Source organism: Pelophylax lessonae, assembly GCF_965119305.1.
Source record: "Pelophylax lessonae genome assembly, chromosome: 1".
Taxonomy (NCBI): Eukaryota; Metazoa; Chordata; class Amphibia; order Anura; family Ranidae; genus Pelophylax; species Pelophylax lessonae.
The window spans coordinates 497,560,560-497,585,387 of record NC_138768.1 but is presented as its reverse complement, the minus strand read 5'-3'; the positions used below and the strand labels follow the sequence as shown (position 1 = coordinate 497,585,387).

General features: G+C 47.5%; 1 protein-coding gene across 2 annotated transcripts in view; it reads right to left on the bottom strand.

Annotated features, from left to right (window-relative positions):
* MFSD12 (major facilitator superfamily domain containing 12) overlaps positions 1 to 24,828 on the bottom strand; it is a 388,387-nt gene that overhangs the window by 200,301 nt on the left and 163,258 nt on the right. For both annotated transcript variants that reach the window (XM_082275559.1, XM_082275560.1), the window contains exon 5: positions 11,863 to 11,955. In XM_082275559.1, coding sequence (XP_082131685.1) covers positions 11,863 to 11,955 — 93 coding nt within the window. The remainder of the gene's footprint in view (positions 1 to 11,862; positions 11,956 to 24,828) is intronic.

Below are 24,828 nucleotides of genomic sequence, written 5' to 3'. Positions count from 1 at the left end.
TAATTATTAGGCAACTTCCTTTCCTTGGGCAAAATGGGTCAAAAGAAGGACTTGACAGGCTCAGAAAAGTCAAAAATAGTGAGATATCTTGCAGAGGGATGCAGCACTCTTAAAATTGCAAAGCTTCTGAAGCGTGATCATCGAACAATCAAGCATTTCATTCAAAATAGTCAACAGGGTCGCAAGAAGCGTGTGGAAAAACCAAGGCGCAAAATAACAGCCCATGAACTGAGAAAAGTCAAGCGTGCAGCTGCCAAGATGCCACTTGCCACCAGTTTGGCCATATTTCAGAGCTGCAACATCACTGGAGTGCCCAAAAGCACAAGGTGTGCAATACTCAGACATGGCCAAGGTAAGAAAGGCTGAAAGACGACCACCACTGAACAAGACACACAAGCTGAAACGTCAAGACTGGGCCAAGAAATATCAAGACTGATTTTTCAAAGGTTTTATGGACTGATGAAATGAGAGTGAGTCTTGATGGGCCAGATGGATGGGCCCGTGGCTGGATTGGTAAAGGGCAGAGAGCTCCAGCCCGACTCAGACGCCAGCAAGGTGGAGGTGGAGTACTGGTTTGGGCTGGTATCATCAAAGATGAGCTTGTGGGGCCTTTTTGGGTTGAAGATGGAGTCAAGCTCAACTCCCAGTCCTACTGCCAGTTTCTGGAAGACACCTTCTTCAAGCAGTGGTACAGGAAGAAGTCTGCATCCTTCAAGAAAAACAAGATTTTCATGCAGGACAATGCTCCATCACACGCGTCCAAGTACTCCACAGCGTGGCTGGCAAGAAAGGGTATAAAAGAAGAAAAGCTAATGACATGGCCTCCTTGTTCACCAGATCTGAACCCCATTGAGAACCTGTGGTCCATCATCAAATGTGAGATTTACAAGGAGGGAAAACAGTACACCTCTCTGAACAGTGTCTGGGAGGCTGTGGTTGCTGCTGCACGCAATGTTGATGGTGAACAGATCAAAACACTGACAGAATCCATGGATGGCAGGCTTTTGAGTGTCCTTGCAAAGAAAGGTGGCTATATTGGTCACTGATTTGTTTTTGAATGCCAGAAATGTACATTTGTGAATGTTGAGATGTTATATTGGTTTCACTGGTAAAAAAAAATAATTGAAATGGGTATACTGTATATTTGATTTTTGTTAAGTTGCCTAATTATGCACAGTAATAATCACCTGCACACACAGATATCCCCCTAAAATAGCTAAAACTAAAAACAAACTAAAAACTACTTCCAAAAATAGTCAGCTTTGATAGTAATGAGTTTTTTGGGTTCATTGAGAACATGGTTGTTCAATAATAAAATTAATCCTCAAAAATACTCATTTGCCTAATAATTCTGCACTCCCTGTATATCGATATCTATCTATCTATACACACACACACACACCTATCTATACGAGTGCAGTATAGAGGAGGCCAGTCCACATATATATATATATATATATATATATATATATATATATATATATATATATATATATATATACATATACATACACACATATATACACACACACACACACAGGATGTGGCGTCCTCTATACTGCACTGTAATATATATATATACACACACATATATACACACACACACACACACACACACACACACACACACACACACACATATATATATATATAGTATGGTCTACTCTAAGTTCTAATGGTACCTGGGAGCCGGCCAGCTAAGCTTCCATCACTCACTGGCAGAGAGAGTGCAGCATGAGCATTCAACATTCATCCTCCACCACAGGCAGCCTGCTAAGCCTGGAGCTAGGAGCCTGCTGATGACGAGGATATGTGGGCGGAGCCCTGTGACGAGAGGAGCCGACGGCCCGCCCATCGCACCAAGCCTCCGACACACAGTCACAGACAGTGACAGCCTGGACAGTGAGCTCCAGGCGGGAGACTTCCGGGATTGGAGCGGAGCACCAGCCGCGGGGCCCGGGGGGGGGCGCAGGCTGAACGGAGGACCGGGAGGAGCAGTAAGTCACTGCTTCTACATTACACTGCCAGTGTTTTTCCGCCCCCCGCCTGGCGGGCGCCGTTCTGGTCAACCCCACGGTACGCCCCTGTCCCAGGTTCAGGGGCATTCCTGAAACAGTGGGGTATGATAACCTTCGTGCCCATCTTCTTGGCTTATTTAACAATCTGGCGCCTGACATAGTGGACATTGATTGGCGATTGGATCGGGCGCACAGGTCCCTGGGCCCTAAACCACCGGCTGGTGCTAGGCCATGAGATGTCACTGTACGTTTTCACTATTATGATAACAAGGAAGCTTTGACCTTGGTCACCTGTACGAGATCTCAAGTGGAATATCAGGGGAACAGAATCCAGATTTTCAATGATCTCTCCCCAATCACTCTTGGCAAGAGAGGGAATTTCCAGCCCGTGACTGCACACCTACAGCGTCCCCATGTCCCCTATTACTGGGGCTTCCCTTTCCGCATTACAGTTTCCAAAGATGGAGTACAGCACAGTATGCGGGATCTCTACGAGAGTGAGGCTTTCATCAAAGGTCTGGGTATCCCTCCCCCCCCCCCCCCCCCGGATGACGAGATGCCAAAACACCTGCCTTCTTTCCGTCCTTTGCCAGTGACACCGAATCGCATGTGGACACCTGCCAAGGGACCGCGTCGTGGGTCATCCTTCACTCCTCAGCGTTCCAGGTCATCCAGACCCCCCACCTGAACAGTGACTGTGACTGCTTGCTGGTTCATCTCTCCTTCCTCCAGGAGTCGTATCTTTTGTGGCCTTCCGAAAGGTTTTTTGCTACCTGATCCTAGGTAGCCCTGAACCCCCCTATGGGGTTTCTGTTTTGCCCGTTTACATCTGCTGGAGTGTCGGCGGGTACTCCCGCTCATTTTTTCTTTTTAGGTTTCTCTTTTTGAGGTCCCCCTCCGGGAGCTCCCATGTTGCCCTACCATGCCCGGGTTTTTTCACCCGGCGCTTTGAGGTGCCGCGGCGCCTCAGTTTTTTTACACGTTTTTTGTGGACTGGTGATTTTTTGTTTTTTTTTCTATGTTTTTTTCTTGATGTATGTAACATTGCAATGTTTTCTATGTTTTTTTGGTCCTGGTTGGGCAGCTCTCCTTTTCGACCCTTTTGGGTTCATTGTTCCTCCTGGGATGGTGCCTCTGTGCTGGGTCACCGGCCCTTACATAGTAGGTGAGGTTGAATAAAGACAATAGTCCATCCAGTTAAACCTGTGTAGGTGTGTGTGGCTGTGATCATCTCACATAGCCCTTAATGTCCTGATCCTTGAGATGCAAGTCTAAGTCTTTTGAAAGCCACCATACTTCCCGCAGAAACCACCTCTTGTGGTAGAGAATTCCACAATCTTGTAGCCCTAACAGTAAAGAACCCCCCACGTTGCCTGAGGTTAAAACGCTCCCCCATGCGAGATACCCATTGAGATATTTATAAATTGCTATCATGTCCCCCCTCAAGCGTCTCTTCTCCAGGGAGAATAAATTGAGCGATTGCAGCCTCTCTTCATAGTTAAGGTCCTCCAATCCCCTAATCAGTTTAGTTGCCCTTCTCTGGACTCTCTCCAGCTCCAACACATCCCTCCTGAGGACTGGCGACCAGAACTGGACAGAATACTCCAGATGCGGTCGGACCAGAGTTTTATAAAGTGGAAGGATTATAGTCTTATCTCTGGAATGCATCCCTTTCTTTATGCATGCTAATATTCTGCTGGCTTTGGCAGCTGCCGCTTGACATTGCATGCTGTTGCCTAATCTATCATCAACCAAGACTCCCAGATCCTTCTCCATTTTTGATTCCCCCAAGGGTTCCCATCCTAACGTGTATTGTGTTTTTATGTTATTAGTCCCCAAGTGCAAAACCTTACACTTCTCCACATTAAACCTCATTTGCCATGTCGTTGCCCACTCTGTTATTTTGTCCAGGTCATTCTGTAGGATATCTGCTTCATGCTGTGCAGTTATTGCCCTGGCCAATTTTGTGTCATCTGCAAAAACTGATAACGAACTACTGATCCAGTCCTCAATGCTGTTTATGAATAAATTGAACAAGGTTGGTCCCAAGACTGAGCCCTGGGGCACCCCGCTTACTACCTCAGACCAGTCCGAGTACGCGCTGTTTATTACCACCCCTTGGACACGCCCTTTTAGCCAGTTCCGTATCCAAGAGCAAACCCTGCTGTCGATACCTGCAGCCCTTATTTTATAAATTAAGCGCTTGTGGGGAACTGTATCAAACGCCTTAGCGAAATCCAAGTACACCACATCCACTGGTCATCCCCCCATCTAGCTCACCTCCTCCTAGAATGTTGAGATTGGTTTGACAAGAACGCCCATTTGTAAACCCATGCCGATTACTGCTGATGATGTTGTTGTCTTTAGCATACTCTACGATATAGTCCCTTATCCCCTCCAGAAGTTTACATACTATGTCAAACTGACAGGCCTATAATTTCCCGGGATATGCCTCTGGCCCTTTTTGAATATCGGAATCACGTTAGCCTTCCTCCAATCCCCTGGTACATCTCCTGTCCTAATACTGTCAGCAAACATCAGGAACAGTGGTCTAGATATAACCTTACTGAGTTCCTTGAGTACTCTCGGATGTACGCCATCCGGGCCTGGTGATTTGTTTAAGTTTATCCAGCCTTTCCCTGATTTCACCCTCTGTTAGCCATAGTGGCAAGTCCTGTGTATTACTACCAACCATACAGTCATGGTCAGTGTACCCCCTCCTTTTCCTGTGTAAAGACTAACGAGAAAAAAATAATTCAGCACAGTTGCTTTTTCAGTGTCCTCTGTAACCATCCTCCCATCAATGTTAATTATGTGTGCAATATGCTCTGCCATGTCACAGACAGCGCAAAGTAATATGGGTGCCTACATCTTGTTTGATTTTCATGTGCGGGTTGGGTATGTTATGCTCACAGCTTCTGTCCCCCGTTCCGGTTCCTATTATAGATGGCTTTGAAAATTCTATCATATAACGTTAAGGGTCTGAACTCGATACAGAAGCGCTGGTTGGCTCTCAAGGTGTTCCGTTCCTCGGGCGCGGATGTTATTTTGATACAGGAGACACATTTTCGGGCTGGGGGGTTGTTCAAGTTTGCTTCTAGGGTTTTCCCTACCTCTTATGTAGCTAGCGATCCATCCGGTAAGGGGGGAGTGGCGGTTTTGATTAGGAGATCATGTCCACTCAGGGTTCGAGACAAGTACCTGGATCCTCAGGGACGTGTCATCGCCCTAGTTTGCGAATATCAGTCTACCTCATTCACTCTGCTTAATGTGTATGCCCCCAACACAGGGCAAATAGTCTTTCTAGAAGCTGTCATGGAGAAGGTCTCCCGCTTTTCCCAACCCTTCATGGTGGTCGGGGGCGATTTCAATTTAGTGATGTCCCCTTATAGGGATAGGCAACTCCTTGTTTGACACCCCATCACGTCGCCTGGTGGCCCAGTCTAGGTCCTTCCGTTAAGTGCATGCGGACGCATAAACTTTGACTCCTGGCGGGTTAAACATCCTACTTCTAAACAGTTGACCTTTTACTCTCCAGCGCACAAAATGCACTCTAGACTGGATTCACTTTCTGGTTTCCGCTCCCTTCAACCCCTGTACGGTGCAGTGTGAGATACTCCCGATTACCTGGTCAGATCACGCACCTGTGATCATGGAGCGGTCTCTCGCCCCTACCTCCGCGAGGACCTGCCATTGGAGTCTCAATGAATGCCTTCTCCAGACCCCGGTCATCGTTGATAGACTGGCTTCTGGCCTGGCGGAATTTTTTACTCTTAATGAGGGTTCTGTGGAAATGTTTCTATGCTCTGGGAGGCTCACAAGGCCGTCTTTCGGGGCTCTTGCATTGCCGAGGGCTCCAGGATGAAGAAGGAAGCCGGTTGTCAACGGGCCTCCCTTCTGGCTAACCTGCGGGCGGCGGAGGTCCGGCTTGTGGGGTCTCCCTCAGTGGCGAAACTTAGGACAGTCGTGCACCTCCGAGAACGTATTAAATATCTTGACCTGTCAAAAGTGGCCAAGTCCCGATCTTGGGCAAAGCAGAAATTTTATGCGTTTTCCAACAAGCCCCACAGGATGTTGGTTAACAAACTTAGGCCCCGGCCCTTTCACACGGTCCCTGACCTTTTGGTTCAGCCCGATGGAACCCCTACACACTGCCTGTATACTATGGCTTAAAGTATTAGGTGCATTTTACAGTAAGCTTTACAATTGTCTTACTCCTGAAAAACGCTTTACCTTCACTCAGGATCGTTTCGTTGATTTTTTTTAAAGATCTGTCCCTTCCCAAAATATCAGCGTCTGCCCTAGCTAAATTGAACGCTGACATTACGGTAGAGGAGTTGGCCACTACGATTAAAGAACTCCCTTCCCAGAAGTCTCCTGGCCTTGATGGTCTCCCATACCTTTACTATAAAAAACTTTCCAACCCATTCTGGCACCTCATTTATTAAAGTTGTACGCCTCCTTGCTTCAAGGGAAGACTTCCCATCCCCAATTCGCCCACTCCATATCCGTTATCCCGAAGCCAGGGAAGGACCCTTCCCTTCCCGATAATTACCGTCCTATTGCCCTGTTAAACTCAGATTACATAATTTTCATGAATATAGTTGCTAACAGGTTGTCTCTCCTTATTCCCAAACTTTTAGATAGGAACCAGGTGGGGTTTGTTTTATCCCGCCATGCGGGTGATAATACTAGACGCACCATAGACCTGATTGATCTTCTAAATAGGTACCCCGCCCGGCTTTCTTGCCGAGTTTAGATGCCCAGAAGGCCTTTGACCGCCTGAGTTGGCCGTACCTTTTTGCGACCATGCAGCGCTTTGGCTTTCAGGGTCCCTTTTATAGGGCCTTAGAGGCCTTATATTTGCCAGCTACGGCTCAGGTGCGGATGTCATCTGCATTTATGTCACCTTCTTTTGAGTTGCATAAATGGTACCAGTCAGGGGTGCCCATTGTCCCCCTTGCTGTTTATACTTTGTTCGGAGCCCCTGACGGAGGCCATTAGACAACATCCTGACATCAGTGGGGTGCTGATGAGACAGAGGGAGTACACCTTATCTTTATTTGCGGACGACATTCTCGTGACCCTCACTAATCCTTTGCGGTCTTTACCATCCCTTCATGCAGTGCTGTCCTCTTTCGGTGCCATTTCCAGGTAGACATTAATACTACAAAAACGGAGGCCTTACCCCTTCATATGCCCCCTGGACTCCTGTCCCAATTGCAGGAGTCTTATCCTTTTCGTTGGTGTACGTCTGCCCTCTCTTATTTGGGGATCAAGCTTACACCCTCCTACGATACCCTTTATCAACAGAATTTTGTTCCCGTTTAGAGAGCTCCTGGGTTCCCTGCGTCAGTGGATGGGGTATCCCCTTTCGCTTTTAGGCCGGATTAATGTCCTAAAAATGTCCATTTTGCCTGAACTACATTTTTTTGACACCTTACCGGTTCAGGTGCCCATGTCCCAGCTAAAATCCTTGCAGCGTAGCTTTTTGAATTTCATTTGGAATGACAAGGTCCACAGGGTAGCCAGCTCTGGTCTTTTCTCCGCGGCGGAGAGGAAGATTATTAAAATTTATTATTTTGCTTCCCACCTCCGGGTGGCAGCCTCCTGGTCCTCCCTGGTGGCCCCCAACCGGTGGTCGGAGATTGAGCGGGGTGTGCTCTTCCCGGTCCACCCTTGCTCTTTATTGTGATCAGCTAATTTACACTCAGCTAGAATTCTGTGAAATAGGTGCTTTGCCCCTATGCTTTGCTCCTTGGACGTATGGCTCAGGTGTTATAAGTGCTCTCTCTCCTCACCATGCCCACCGCTCACTAGTGTTTTATTTAATCCTTCCATCTCTGATTGATTGCAGATGGGACGGGTGTGGACATGGTTGCAGGCCCTGTTTCAGCTTTGTAATCTCGTCCACCCAGTCTCACGCACTTTGTACTCCTTTGAAACTCTGCGAGAGAAATTTGGCATGCCTAAACATACCTTTTACTTTTATCTCCAAGTCCGCCATTTGTTTCATTTACTGATGGGTTCTTTGACTCTGGAGCAGCCCACAGCCTTTGAGCAGTTGACGGCACAGGGGCCCCACCAGAGACATTTCGTCTCCAGTATTAATATTTTACACGATGCTCAGCCTTTGGCGGAGGATACCCACCTCTATATGCGTAAATGGTCTGCCATACTACAGAAGCACATTTCTCTGCAGATGTGGGATAAGATTTGGACCGCGGCTTTTAAGTCTTCCCGGTGTGTGGTGCAGAGGGAGACTACTTTGAAAATCTTGTTATTCTGGTATAGTATCCCGGCCAAATTACATAAGATTGACCCGTCCTGCCCGGCTACTTGCTGGCGTTGCGGCACTGGTGTGGGCACACTTTTCATATTTTCTGGCAATGCCCTCTCCAACCCTTTTGGGATATGGTGAGGTCAAAGATACAATCAGTGACGGGCTTGTCTTTTCCGATGGATCCCCTTCTTGGGTCTCCCCTTCCCCGGGGTCTCCAAACCCACCAGTCGGTTGATATCCTACCTTTTGGTTGCTGCTAGAAGAGCAATTCAGTTATGCTGGCGGCAGGCGGGGCCGCCTGATGCTGCCCTCTTCCAGCGCCTGGTGTTGGAGATATGGAGAATGGAATTCCTAACGGCTACGGTCCATGATGAAGTATGTCCTGACAGTAGGACAGGAGATGTACCAGGGGATTGGAGGAAGGCTAACGTGATTCCGATATTCAAAAAGGGCCAGAGGCATATCCCGGGAAATTATAGGCCTGTCAGTTTGACATCAATAATATGTAAACTTCTGGAGGGGATGATAAGGGACTATATCGTAGAGTATGCTAAAGACAACAACATCATCAGCAGTAACCAGCACGGGTTTACAAAGGGGCGTTCTTGTCAAACCAATCTCTTAGCATTCTACGAGGAGGTGAGCTGTGAGCTAGATAGGGGCAGACCAGTGGATGTGGTGTACTTGGATTTCGCTAAGGCGTTTGATACAGTTCCCCACAAGCGCTTAATTTATAAAATAAGGTCTGCAGGTATTGACAGGAGGGTTTGCTCTTGATACGAAACTGGCTAAAAGGCCGTGTCCAAAGGGTGGTAATAAACAGCGCATACTCAGACTGGTCTGAGGTAGTAAGCGGGGTGCCCCAGGGCTCAGTCCTGGGACCAACCTTGTTCAATTTATTCATAAACAGCATTGAGGACGGGATCAGTAGTTCGTTATCAGTTTTTGCAGATGACACAATATTGGCCAGGGCGATAACTGCACAGCATGAAGCAGATATCCTACAGAATGACCTGGACAAAATTACGGAGTGGGCAACGACATGGCAAATGAGGTTTAACGTGGAGAAGTGTAAGGTTTTGCACTTGGACTAAAAACAAAAACACAATACACATTAGGAGGGGAACCCTTGGGGGAATCAAAAATGGAGAATGATCTGGGAGTCTTGGTTGATGATAGATTAGGCAACAGCATGCAATGTCAAGCGGCAGCTGCCAAAGCTAGCAGACAATTAGCATGCATAAAGAAAGGGCTGTATTCCAGAGATAAGACTATAATCCTTCCACTTTATAAAACTCTGGTCCGACCGCATCTGGAGTATTCTGTCCAGTTCTGGTCGCCAGTCCTCAGGAGGGATGTGTTGGAGCTGGAGAGAGTCCAGAGAAGGGCAACTAAACTAATTAGGGGATTGGAGGACCTTAACTATGAAGAGCGGCTGCAATCGCTCGATTTATTCTCCCTGGAGAAGAGACGTCTGAGGGGGTACATGATAGCAATTTATAAATATCTTAATGGGGATCTCAGCTTAGAAAAAAAGCTGTTCATTCGAAGGAATTGCATGAGGACTCGAGGACATACAATGCGATTAGAGAAGCGTTTTAACCTTAGGCAACGAGGAGGGTTCTTTACTGTTAGGGCTACAAGATTGGGGAATTGTCTACCACAAGAGGTGGTTTCTGCGGGTAGTATGGTGGCTTTCAAAAGACTATTGGACGTGCATCTCAAGGATCAGAACATTAAGGGCTATGTTAGATGATTACAGCCACACACACCTACACAGGTTGAACTGGATGGACTATTTTCTTTATTCAACCTCACCTTTATATTATGTAACTATAACTATGAAATCTCACAGTTTAATGTTATATGGGCTGACTGGGACCTTCAGGATTCTATCCTTACATGAATGTATTGTGTACTCTGCTGATTGAGGTCTCTCTCTATGGTATCTGCTTTCTTGTCATTTAGAGCATGTGGTGTGTAATGTAATATTTATTTTTTTACTACGTCCCTTAGTACCTGCATATTCCAACTGGGACTATTTTGAACTGCTTTGCAATGTTATTGTTTTTATTTCTTTAGGGGTTCCCTACCCCTTGTAAGTTCCTTATCTTTGTTTATATTCTCAATAAAAATTACAATTAAAAAAAAAAAAAAAAAAAAAAAAGTGCCACCACCAATCAAGCTTTGGTACTCAAAAGGTAAATGAGATCCATAAAATGGAAGATCTGACTGCCGCATTGAGGAATACAGAAGAGCAGACTAGATTACGTTGGTTACCTTGGGTCCATTACATGGGTACAGATGCATATCAACAGGAAACGGGAGGGCTGGCCCCCCACGCTTCCCTATATCAAACATAGCGTATGGAGGCCCCGTCCCATGGGAGAGATGAGACACAGGGAGACTCGTGGGCGAAGTTTGTACCTGGGGTTTTTTTTATTTTTCTCTTTCGTTCATCTCGTACCTGCCCCTAAGGCTTTGGTAATATTTAAAGATCTATCTTGGTTAAGACACCCCAACAAGTATGGATAGAGGGGAAGATACATATGTGAATACATTTTTTTTTTCTCTCAACACCAACTATGTTATTCTGCACACCGATTTATTTGAACACATATGATATTTTTATTTATTTTTTTCTACACTAACTTGATATATGGCTCACTGACGTATGAAAAATTTCTTTTTTTTCCTTTTTTTTTTTCCTTTTCTTCCACCTACTTTGTTTATTCCTAATTGATCTAAGGGGGTCTATGGTATAAGATGGTATAAGATGGTTTATAATATACCTACACTATGCCAGTTGGGGAATGGAGGACTGTTATTTTGTTTATGTATCTTTTTCCTTTGTCATTGCATTTAATAATGAATAAAAAAAAAAAGTTACTGTAAGAAACTCCTAGAACCCAAGTCGCTACTTAGTACCCACGTATTAGTCTTACTCCAAGTCACTACTCAGCACTTCAAGTACCCAGTACTCCAAATCAATAACCATTGCTTAGATTCAATACTGCGGTATTCCAAATTGCAACAGGTATTACTCCCGGTTTTCCAATTTACTACAGGTACTATTCTCAGAACCCCAAAGTTACTACAGGTACTACTCTTAGAACCCCAAAGTTAATCACTTCTAAAATGATGTAGATACTGCAACTTTTTTCATCAGAACAATGAAAGTGCACAAGCTAAATAAAATGAATTAGTCACTCATTTAAAATCAGGATCCAGAAAAGAATCAGGTAGGACCAGACTTGTTACAGTCCTTGCAATGTACATAGATCATCCAGAGGGGGATTTGTTTGTTTTTTTCAACAAAAGTGAAATAATTGACTTACTGATTGGTTTCACATTTGCCTAGAACTGCTCTTTAACTACCGTAATCCAAAGCTACCAGCAAACCATAATCCTTTCTGTACTTGATAAAATCATCAAAGTACATTTGATTGGTTTCTATGGGTTATTGGCATTACAACACACAAATAACCTCTTTATTGAATGGGGTAAAAGATGAAAAATTAAACAGCAGAAAATGAACATATAATAAAAATGGTAGTTTACCTTTGGAAGGTGCAATGAGTTGGTCAGGTACACCGCTATATATGCCTGAGACAGGTTTACAATGAGACGTGTGCACATGTACAAAACGGCCACCTGTAAAATCACAACTCCGATAAAGTACAATATAAAAAGAGGTCAGGAAAGGACAATATAAGAAGAGGTCAGGAAAGGACAATATAAGAAGCGGTCAGGAAAGGTTCTATCTGTAGGGACCCTGCCTTAAGGAGTAGTATATCTAACCAACATTTGTGGAGCCTAAGCATGGATTGTTCCAGTTCCGTTTTATGGTTTGCTTCTGCCTGCCACTGGAGTATCCCTTGCAAAAAAGCAAGATACAAAATTCTGAGTTATTACTATTTATGTATCCCTGGACAACCATAAGGTTTGCTACCATTGATTCACGCTGGGGAAGTATATAAAGTATCCCAGAAAAGTGATTCCACCCCTCACACTTTTGTAAATAGATTAGGTCTTCATGTGACAACACTGAAGAAATTACACTTTGCTACAATGTAAAGTAGTGAGTGTACAGCTTGTATAACAGTGTAAATCTGCTGTCCCTTCAAAATAACTCACACAGCCAATAATGTCTAAACCGCTGGCAACAATAGTGAGTACACCCGTAAGTGAAAGTGTCCAAATAGGACCCAATTAGCCATTTTTCCTCCCCGATGTCATGTGATTCATTAGTGTTACAAGGTCTCAGGTGTGAATGAGGAGCAGGTGTGTTCAATTTAGTGTCATCACTCTCACTGATCACTGGAAGCTCAACATGGCACCTCATGGCAAAGAACTCTGAGGAACTGCATAAAATTGATTGGCATGGCTATTGCCCTAGAAGGAAGCCTCTTCTAAAGATGATGCACAAGTCCGTGAAAAGTTTGCTGAAGACAAGCAGACTAAGGAAATGGATTACTGGAACCATGCCATGTGGTCTGATGAGACCAAGATAAACGTATTTGGTTCAGATGGTGTCAAGCGTGTGTGGGGCCAATCAGGTGAGGAGTACAAAGACAAGTGTGTCTTGCCTACAGTCAAGCATGGTGGTGGGAGTGTCATGGTCTGGGCCTGCCTAAGTGCTGCCGGCACTGGGGAGCTACAGTTCATTGAGGGAAACGTGAATGCCAATGTGTACTGTGACATACTGGGCATGATTTCCCCCTCTCTTCGGAGACAGAGCCGCAGGGCAGTATTCCAATATAACGACCCCAAACACACCTCCAAGAAGAATAATGCTTTGCTAAAGAAGCTGAGGGTAAAAGGTGATGGACTGGCCAAGCATGTCTCCAGACCTAAACCCAATTGAGCATCTGTGGGGCATCCTCAAACGGAAGATGAGGGAGCGCAAGGTCTAACATCCATCAGCTCCGTGATGTCATCATGGAGGAGTGGAAGAGGACTCCAGTGGCAACCTGTGAAGCTCTGTTGAACTCCGTGCCCAAGAGAGTTAAGGCAGTGCTGGAAAACTTTGGGCCCAATTTGGACACATTTCACTTAGCGGTGTACTCCCTTTTGTTGCCAGTGGTTTAGACATTAACGGCTGTGTGTGGAGTTCATTTTGAGGGGGGCAGCAAATTTACACCGTTACACTAGCTATACACTGACTACTTTACATTATAGCAAATACTTTACATTATAGCAAAGTGTCATTTCTTCAGTGTTGTCGCATGAAAAAAAATAATAAAATATTTACAAAAATGTGAGGGGTGTACTCACTTTTGGGAGTACTTTACATATATATGAGGTGACTTTTCAGAAGCACGCTCACCCTCCTGGGCATTTATCGAGCGACAAGGCTGTGGCCAAAAGATTTGTGCCTCCCGCCTGGGGTGAGACTTAAGGCTGTATGAGAGGCAAGTGTCTGTGGCCTGGAAGAGTTTTTAGGCCACTTTGCTGGATTATCTACTGAATTAAGTAATTTCCTTTAGAGTGACTGAGAGCTGGGTACAAGCTACTGCCAGTGGATAGTGCATAAGTGTTGTCCACTTTTAGCAGATCCCATACAAAATCCACTGCTCCATAAGACTCCACTCCTTCAGGAGGCATTTCACCTCTATGGGCATAGTTGTAGAGGAACTATGACTAAAGCTGGCTCTACATAAAATTTTATTTTTCTTTTAAGCAAATTCTTACGCAACCTTCTTTAGATTTACCATGTAGTGCAAGGGCCTGTGTGATTGCAAGCGTGCTGATGCTTGGTCGAGTTCCTGAAGCTTTGCTAAATCTTACCGAGCATGCGCGAGATTACAGTTCAGCAGCCTAGAAGGCAGGCAAAAGCCATATCGTGCTGGAAGCCGAAGAGAGGAGCCAATATGGCACCGGCTTCTGCAGGCATCTGAAGAAATGAAAGTAAGCCCAAAACCGTGCCTTAAAAAAGTATTCATACCCCTTGAAATTTTCCACATTTTGACATGTTACAACCAAAAACGTTAATATGTTTTATTGGGATTTTATGTGCGTGGTACATCAGTGAAGTGGAAGGAAAACAAATAGTTTCAAAAGATTTACAAATATGTGAATAGTGTGGATTGCATTTGTATTCAGCCCCCTTTACTCTGTTATGGCTGGTTCACACTGTAGCGCTGCCAAGACATTGCATGTGATTGTCACCGCACTTTGTGCAAATCACATGCAATGTCTGTGCGATAAAAATTCAGCCATACAGATTGTATGGCTGAATTTGCATCGCATTTGCGATCCGATTCCTGTCACTCCCAGTGGTTTGCAAATGGCAGTGTGAACTGCCTGCGAGTCGAGTGCGATGTGGAAATGCAGTGGATTCGCAGGGATCCCGCATCGCACCAATGTGAACTGAGCCAACCCCAACTAAAATCTAGTGGAACCAATTGCCTTCAGAAGTAACCCAATTAGTAAATAGAGTCTGCCTGTGTAATTTACTCTCAATATAAATACAGCTGTTCTGTGAAGCCCTCAGGTTTTTTTTTTTTTAGAGAATTTTAATGAACAAACAGCATCATGAAGGCCAAGGAACACACCAGAAGGGTCTACGTTGTGGAGAAGTTTAAAGCGGGGTTAGGTTCTAAAAAAATATCCCAAGCTTTGAACATCTCAGGGAGCACTGTTTTATCCATCATTCGAAAACGGAAAGAGTATGGAAGAACTGCAAAACAAGACATGGCTGTCCACCTAAACTGACAGGCCGGGAGAGCATTAATCAGAATCAGCTAAGAGGCCCATGGTAACTCAGAACTGTGGATCTCTTCAGCTTCTCCAGTGGGGGAGAATCTGTCCACAGGACAACTATTAGTCATGCACTCCACAAATCTGGCTTTTATGAAAGAGTGACAAAAAGAAAGCCATTGTTTAAAGAAAGCCATAAGTCGTCCCATTTGCGAGAAGCCATGTGGGGCACAGCCAACGTGGAAGTAGGTGCTCTGGTCAGACGAGACCAAAATTGAACTTTTGGCCTAAAAGAAAAACGCTATGTGTGGCAGAAAACTAACATTGCATATCACCCAAAACACGCCATCCCCACTGTGAAATATGGTGGTGGCAGCATGTTGTGGGAATGCTTTTCTTCAGCATGGACAGGGAAGCTAGTCAGTTGATGGGAAGATGAATGGAGCCAAATAAAGGGCAATCTTAGAAGAAAACCTGTTAAGAGTCTGCAAAAAAAAAAGACTTGAGACTGGGGTGGAGGTTCACCTTCCAACAGGAACACAACCCTAAACATTACAGGCAGAGCTACAAATAGAATGTTTTAGATCAAAGCATATTAATGTGCTAAAATGGACCAGTCAAAGTCCATACCTAAATCCAATTGAGAATCTGCGGCAAGACTTCAAAATTTCTGTTCATAGATGCTCTCCATGCAATCTTGCAGCGCTTGAGCGATTTTGCAAAGAATGGGCAAAAATTTCACTCTAGATGTGCAAAGCTGGTAAAAACATACCTAAAAAGACTTGTAGCTATAATGGCAGCAAAAGGTGGTTTTATAAGTATTGATCAGATAAAATTGGATTTTTGTAAGATCTTACCGTAAAATCCTTTTCTCTTAGCTCATTGACAGACGTAGTCCTCTTTGATTCTCATCAATAGGGTTATGCTGCCTCCGCAGGAGTAGGACTAGGCAGAAAGAAAAACGTTCTGGCTCCACCCTAGGGGCAGTCCCGGAGGGTATATCCTCCCTCTCTCTGCTACAGGATGTCAGTTATGTCACAAAGCAGTGTCAGAGAATTTAACCCAACTCAATGATAGAGGGGCGGGTACTACGTCTGTCAATGAGCTAAGAGAAAAGGATTTTACGGTAAGATCTTACAAAAATCCAATTTTCTCTGTCGCTCATTGACAGACGTAGTAATCCTTGATTCTCATCAATAGGGACGTCCCAAAGCAGTGCCACAAATGAGGGGTGGGATTGACAGAAATCAAATCCAATCTAGAAGGCCCAACCGGTGCCAACTAGAAGTTTAAAGGCTCATTATAAACAAAGAATGAGACTCAAAATAAAAATTCCAACGGAAAAAAACCCTCGAGGTAGACCACTGGTCTCCTCAAATTGCGGCCTGCAAAACCTTGCGGCCAAACGAGGCATCAGACGATGCCATTACATCAACTTTATAATGTTTTGTAAAGGTATGCACCGACGACCAGGTAGCCGCCTTGCATACCTGGACCACTGACGCCTGATGGCGAAAGGCCCATGACGCACTAAGCGCCCGAGTGGAATGCGCCTTAACAGGGAACGGGGGCTCCCGACCCTTAATAGAATAAGCCTGTACCACAGTCTGTCTGATCCATTTGGAAATAGTCACGGCAGATGCAGGCAACCCCTTTTTGGGTCCATCCGGGACCACAAAAAGTGAATCCGTCTTGCGAAACGAGTCTGTCGTTTTCAAGTATACCCTGATCGCCCGGACCACATCCAAGGAGTGTAAAGCAAACTCCAGAGGATGACTGGGCTTAGGACACAGGGAAGTTAATACAATTTCTTCATTCAGATGAAATTCTGAAACCACTTTTGGTAGGAAGGATGGATTCGGACGAAGAACCACCTTATCTCTATGAACCACCAGATATGGGGAACGACAAGATAATGCAGCCAGTTCTAACACCCTGCGTGCAGAAGTGATAGCCACCAAGAAGGCCACCTTCTGGGACAACGTAGGTAAAAGGAATCTCCCTAATATCTTCAAAGGGAGGTTTCTGAAGAACCGACAATACTAAATTAAGATCCCAGGGTGGTAACGGCGCGCGCACTGGCGGAGCCAGATGTCGCACCCCCTGGATGAAATTCCGCACCAAGGAATGAGTAGCCAAAGGTTTCTGAAAGAAGATGGCTAATGCTGAGACCTGACCCTTGATAGTGCTCAAGGCCAGTTTCTGCTCAACCCCTTGTTGCAGAAAAGCTAATATTCGACTAACCGAATAAGAATGTGGGTGGAACCCCAGAGGTTCACACCATGCAATGTAGGACTTCCATGTGCGATGATAAATCTTTCTGGAAGTCGCTTTCCTTGCTTTAACTAGAGTAGGAATAACTGAAGCTGACAATCCCTTGTCCTTCAGCACCTGGGTCTCAATAGCCAGGCCGTTAAAGCCAGCGATCGTAAAGCAGGATGGAAGATCGGTCCCTGAGACAGTAGGTCTTCCCTGAGAGGAAGTCGCCACGGGACGTCCGCTACCAGCCTGACCAAGTCGGCGTACCAAGCTCGACGAGGCCAGTCCGGAGCTACCAGGATTACTGGAATTCCTTCCCCCTCTATTCTGCGAAGAAGTCTTGGCAGTAACCTGAGAGGAGGGAAGGCATACATTAGCTGGTATTGTCCCCACGGGGCGACCAGTGCGTCTGCGGTCTCTGCTAGAGGATCGCGGGAGCGAGCCACAAATCTCTGTACTTTCCTGTTGAATCGAGATGCTAACAGATCCACATCCGGGGTGCCCCAACGTAGGCACAACTGGTGGAAAACTTCTGGATGGAGGGACCATTCCCCCTGATCCAGAGTCTGACGGCTGAGATAATCTGCCTGCCAATTCTCCACCCCCGGAATGAACACCGCAGAGATAGCTGGAACAAACCGTTCCGCCCAGCGAAGAATGCAAGCCACTTCCCTGGCCGCCCGGACACTCTTGGTGCCCCCTTGGTGATTGACATAAGCCACGGCCGTGGCGTTGTCCGACTGGATCCGAACCGGGCTGCCCTGGAGCTGCTCGGTCCAGTGAATCAGACAAAGTCTGATCACTCTTAGTTCCAATACATTTATCGGTAACCTGGATTCTTCCAGGGACCAAAGTCCCTGGACGGATAATTGACCGAGAATTCCTCCCCATCCGGATAGACTGGCATCCGTGGTCACAATCGTCCAATATATTGGCAGAAATGACTTCCCCTGGCTGAGCATCGGAGATCGAAGCCACCAGACCAGAGACTCCCTGGTCTGTTCGCTCAATCGGATCAGATTGTCCAGGGATTCCAGATTCAGATTCCATTTGAGAAGAATCTCTTCCTGAAGAATTCGGGTATGGGACTGGGCAAATGGGACTGCTTCGAAGGAAGCCACCATCAACCCCAGGACCCTCATGCAAGTCCGAAGAGAAGACCAGCTGTTGGATAGTAACAACTGAATTGCTGATTGAATCTTCCGGAGTTTCCCTACCGGAAGGAATACTCTTGCCCTGAATGTGTCTAGAATTAGACCCAGATATTCGAGCCTCCGGGTGGGAACCAGAAATGACTTTTGCCGGTTCACCAACCATCCGAATTCCTGTAAAGAGATCATAGTAATCTCTAGGTTTTGTAGCAGGGTCTGTGGAGACTCTGCATGAAGCAGAAGATCGTCTAGGTAACCTAGAACAGATATGCCTCGTTGCCGCAGTAGTGCCAACATTGGGGCCAACACCTTCGCGAAGACCCGAGGAGCTGTGGCGAGACCGAAAGGTAACGCCGCAAACCGATAGTGGTTCTCTTCTACGGAAAAACGTAGAAACCGCTTATGTCCTGCGTAAATGGGAATGTGAAGATAGGCGTCCTTGATGTCTATGGACGCCAGAAAATCCCCCTGATGCAGGGAGGCCGCTACTGTGCGAATGGACTCCATCCTGAATCTTCTTATGTTGACAAAGGAATTGAGTGCCCTTAAGTCCAGAATTGGACGCACCTTGCCCTCCTTCCTGGGTATTGTAAATAGGTTTGAATAAAACCCTTGAAAGCGTTCTGCCCAAGGAACGTGGACTGCCACTCCTTGTTGTAGTAAATCCGTGACTGCTCTCCGCAGATCTTCTAAACGATCCGGGAATAGTCGGATATTGGAAGGGAAGAATCGCGCCGGTGGGAGAGATCGAAACTCGATCTTGTACCCTGACCTTATGACTTCGCAAACCCATTTGTCCGGGATTCTGGAAAGCCATGGATCCGAGAACCGGCAAAGACGTCCCCCCACCCCAGTTATGGGTGGGGGCGCACCTTCAGGCTTTAGTAGTCTTGTCTTCAGGTCTGGACGAGTCGGACTTTTGCTTGCCCGACCAACGTCCCTTGAAAACTCCCGAAGGAGCTTTGGAGGACTTAGTTTTCTCACCCGTGGGACGAAAAAAAATTTTTATGAGCGGAGAAAGAGGGCCCCCGTCTTTGACGAGGTCCTTTACCCTTAGCACTTTGCGGTAAAAAAGTGCTCTTTCCTCCCGTGAGATCCTTAATAATCTCATCTAAGTTGGCTCCGAATAAGCGTTCTCCTAAAAAAGGGAGATTAGCCAATGCTTTTTTGGAACCTTGGTCAGCTGACCAACATTTTAGCCACAGTGTACGCCTGAGAACCACTGCTGAAACTGATGCTCGCGCCAATAATGGAGTGGCGTCTAACGCCGCGTCACACACAAACTGTAACCCCTGTATCATCTGTTCCAACAAATCTGATACCGCCTGAGGGACCTCTTCTAAGTCCCGGCGTAACCACTTGGTCCATTCAGTTACAGTCTGCGAAACCAGCCCGATAGCAATTATTGGTCTGAAAGCTGATCCAATTAAGGAAAACATGGCGCGAGACATAGCTTCTATCTTGCGATCCACCGGATCCTTAAAAGACGGAGCGTCTTCCAATGGAATGACCGTGGCTTTATTTAATCTAGAAATTGGTGAATCCACCACCGGTGGTTCTGTCCATTTCTTAATGAGGGCTTCCTCAAACGGATAACGCCTGCTAATGCGTTTGGAAATAGCAGAAGTGCGTTTTGGCAGACTCCATTCTTCTTTGATCGGATTGCCAAAACATTTGGGCAATGGAAATACCTTCGCCACTTTGATGCGTTTTTTAGTACCAAAGGGAATTTCAGTCTCTGCTACTTCCAACGGTGTACCCTGTAATCTTAAGGTTTCTTGGACAGATACAATTAGTGCGTTTACCAACGCTTCCTCTCGGGCTATGGCTGATGCCGAAACATCCTCCTCACTGTCTGAAGAGACAGTACCCGAGACACCAATCCCAGATGAGGTACCTGCAACTGCAGGAATAGGCTCAGATTCTGAATCCGAAGTTTCTGAATAAAATGGGGGTAGGCGGGGGTCGCTTTCTTGCGCCCTGTCCCTGACAAGCCACTTCCACCCGGGATACAAAGGTCTCCATAATAGCTGACAATGATTCAATAGTAAGCGGGGTGCTGGAGGATCCTGCAGACACCTCGAGGGGATCAGGTGGAGATACATGTGTGGCAGGGTCCATGTTTAATCCAGGACACTTGCCAGAAAAAAAATTCTCTTTTTTTTTTTTATCTGTATCCCCCCAGCGCAATAGCACCCCTCAGTGTACCTGCTTCTTGACCCCCACAGAGAGAGAGAGGGACCCCAAAGGCTCACCACCCGATGCAGAGAAGTTTCCTATCAACTGCAGTCAGCGTTTGTCTTGTGCAGACTGGGAAGTACTGTGCTCGTTTTCCCGGGTAGAAGGAAGTGGCTCCGACCCCTGTGTACGCCTTCCGGCGTTCCCAGCTGCTCCTCGAGGTTAGCTGGGCACTTCAAACATGGCCGCCCCCATGCGGGAGACAAAAGACTCCAAAAAAATGGCGGCCGTCGTGACCTGCGGACGCTCGTGTACCTGGTCTACAGCAAAATGGCGGCGGATTGCTGAAGTAGCGTTTTCCCAGCACAGCAACCTGCATGCCAAGCTAATGGCGGCTTATCAACCTGCGGGAGGTCCACTACAGTCAAGGTAGGCTTATACCTCCTATGTATGCTATAATACTGCAGTCAGTCACAGACCAAGCCTGCTGGTTTAGAATGTTAGCTCCCAAACCAAGTCCGCTGCCCACCGAGCACATTATCACTGAGGATATGTGAACTAACATTACCAGGGGGACTTTTAGTGTCAGAAAGAATCTGACCATGTATGGAGGGGCCCGCATCCCAAAACGCCTCATAGAGAGGAAAGGGAAACATTTACTCACCATACCGACCGACAGGCACCCTCTCTTCACAGTACCCTCTCCACCGAAGTGGGGGGCTGTTGACCAATCCGGACGCCTTGACTTCTCTGGTTCCTGGCGTCCAAGCGAGACCTTTTACTCGCAAGGTCAGTCCCTTCAATGGGACTCTGTCGCGGCCGACTCAGCGCGGAGCTATGGTCTGCACGCGCTCGTAGGCTGAACCGGGGTGACCACTGGATCTCAACATCCAGCCCGCCGCCCGGTCCCGCATACTTACTTGAATGTGTCGCGGCCGACCCAGCGCGGAGCTATGGTCTGCGCGTGCTCTTAGGCCGGCTGGGGTGACCACTGGATCTCAACATCCAGCCCGTCGCCCAGATCCGGCGTAATTTGCTTGAAGATCTCACAGGAAAAAAACTGGAGAAACTACCTAAAAAACTGAATTTTTGTAAAATCTTACCTGTAAAATTCCTTTCTCTGAGTCCTCCGACAGTCGCCGCCTCTTCATATTCGTCACAATGGGGTATTAGACTTTGCTCCGAAGGAGTAGCTAGGCAACAGAATATGTTAACATTAAAGCTTTTAACATATCCCACCCTCAAGGGGTGGTCCCCTCAGTCAATACCCTCCTACTTCCTGCAACCATATCTCAGTTTCAGCGGAATAGCAGTAGAGTACACAACCAAACCCCAAAGAGGGGCGGGGGCGGCGACTGTCGGAGGACTCAGAGAAAGGAATTTTACAGGTAAGGTTTTACAAAAATTCCGTTTTCTCTTACGTCCTCCGACAGTCGCCGCCTCTTCATATTCGTCACAATGGGGATGTCCCAAAGCAGTGCAAACATGAGGGGTGGGAAACGCATCCGCGCCGTAAGGCAACGCAGTCTCCGCATCAAAGAAAGGAACCTTACCAAAGGAAGGAAACCAGCTGGGCAACAGGAAAAAAATTGCTCAACAGGAGCAACAACCCATGAAAAAACAAAGAACCAGGGGATAAAAACCTATCCCAACAGCCAGAGGTCCCAACAAGGGACCCTAGGGAACCGCCGCACTAAGAACCTAGCGGCCAAAGGAAGCATCCGCCGATGCCTGAACATCTACCTTGTAGAATTTTGTGAAAGTGTGCACGGTCGACCAGGTCGCCGCCTTACACACCTGGGCTACAGAAGCCCCATGACGACAGGCCCAAGACGTACTCAGAGATCTAGTAGAGTGCGCCTTCACAGGCACAGGGGGAACCTTCCCCCGCAAGGCATATGCCTGTTCAATGGTCTGCCTGATCCATTTGGCGATGGTAGAGGCCGACGCCGCCATGCCCTTCCGAGGACCCTCTGGAAGAACAAACAAAGAGTCCGTCTTTCGAAAAGACGCAGTCGATTTAAGGTAAACCCTTATCGCCCGAACAACATCCAAAGAATGTAGACTCACCTCCTTTCGATGTTTAGGCTTCGCGCACAGCGAAGGCAAGACAATATCCTCATTAAGATGGAATTCCGAAACTCGCTTCGGAAGAAAAGAAGGATTAGGTCGCAAGACCACCTTATCCAAGTGAATAACCAGATACGGAGATTTGCAGGACAAAGCCGCCAGCTCCGACACTCTGCGAGCCGAAGTGATCGCAACCAAAAAGGCGACCTTTTTGGACAACATAGACAACGAGATCTCCCTGATCTGTTCAAAAGGAGCACGTTGTAACACAGATAAAACGAGATTCAAGTCCCAAGGGGGCAGAGGATCCCTCCTAGGAGGAACCAGATGCCGCACTCCCTGAACAAAAGTGCCAACCAAGGAGTTGGAAGCCACGGGACGTTGAAACAGAACGGCCAGCGCAGACACCTGACCCTTTATCGTAGCCAGCGCCAAACGCTGATCGACACCTGTTTGAAGGAAGGACAGCACTCGGGAAACCGAGTACGTGCGGGGTGAAAACCCCCTGGACTCACACTAGGCAAAATAGGCTTTCCAAGTACGGTAGTAAACCTTCCCCCGAGGAAGACTTCCTCGCGTTGATCAAGGTATGAACGACCTCCGGGGAGAGACCCTGCTCCTTCAGGACCTCGGTCTCAACAGCCAGGCCGTCAAAGCCAGCGACTGTAAAGCAGGATGGTATATCGGTCCTTGAGACAGGAGATCGTCTCGAAGAGGCAGACGCCACGGGGCGTCGACCGCCAGATTCACGAGGTCTGCGTACCAGGACCGGCGAGGCCAGTCCGGTGCCACAAGAATCACAGTGCTGCGTTCCGAGTGTAACCTGCGAAGGAGCCTGGACAGCAACTGAATCGGTGGAAACGCGTACATCAGCTTGTACTGATGCCACTGGGCCACTAACGCGTCCGACGCGTCTGCCCGAGGGTCGCGCGTCCTTGCCACGAACCTTCTCACCTTGTTGTTGAGACGAGACGCGAACAGGTCCACATCTGGAAGACCCCACTTCGCGCACAACATCTGGAAGACAACCGGGTGGAGAGACCAGTCCCCCTGATCCAGGGTCTAGCGACTCAGATAGTCCGCCTGCCAGTTCTCCACCCCCGGAATGTGCACCGCCGTTATCGCCGGGACATGAGTCTCGGCCCAAGTCAGAATGTCGGCCACTTCTCGAGCCGCTCGGGCACTCCTGGTGCCCCCTTAGTGGTTGATGTAGGCCACCGCCGTGGCATTGTCCGTCTGCACCCGAACCGGGCAGCCCTGCAGCCGGTCCGTCCAGCGATGAAGACAGAGATTTATCGCACGCAATTCCAGAATGTTGATCGGAAGGGAGGACTCCCCCCTCCGACCAAGTTCCCTGGGCGGACAGAACGCCCAGAACACCACCCCAGCCCGACAGGCTGGCATCCGTGGTGATCACCGTCCACGAGATAGGACGAAACGACTTGCCCCCGGACACCATCGGGGACTAGAGCCACCACAGAAGGTCTCTTCTGGCGCGATGACTCAACGAGATTTGAAGATCCAGAGATTGAGGTCGCCCGTCCCACATGGACAGGATCTCCGCTTGGAGACCCCGCGTGTGAAACTGGGCGAAGGGAAACGCCTCGAAGGCCGAGACCATCAATCCCAGACATCTCATGCACGTCCGCAGAGACTAGAGCGAAACGTCCCTGAGGGACCTGACTTCCTCCTGAAGAGTTCGGAGTTTGTCTTCCGGTAGGAAGACCTTCGCCTGCACCGAGTCCAGGATCATTCCCAGGTAGGGAAGACGAACCGACGGACTCAGTGTCGACTTTGGAAAATTTATCGTCCAACCAAACTCCTGCAGAGTTTGCATCGTGACAGACAGGTCCTTCTCCAGACCCTGGCTGGTAGCAGACCAAACCAGAATGTCGTCCAGATACCCCAGGACAGAAATGCCCTGGGCTCCCAATAATGCCAGAACCGGTGCAAGCACCTTGGTGAAAACCCGCGGAGCCGACAACGCCAGGAAACTGGTAGTGATCCTCCGCAATGGCGAATCGAAGGTACCGCTGGTGACCCTCGAAAATGGGGATGTGAAGATACGCATCCTTCAAATCGATGGAGGCCATGAATTCCCCCGGAACCAGGGCAGCCACCACCGACCGCAGGGATTCCATGCGGAACTTGCGAACCCGCACAGAGC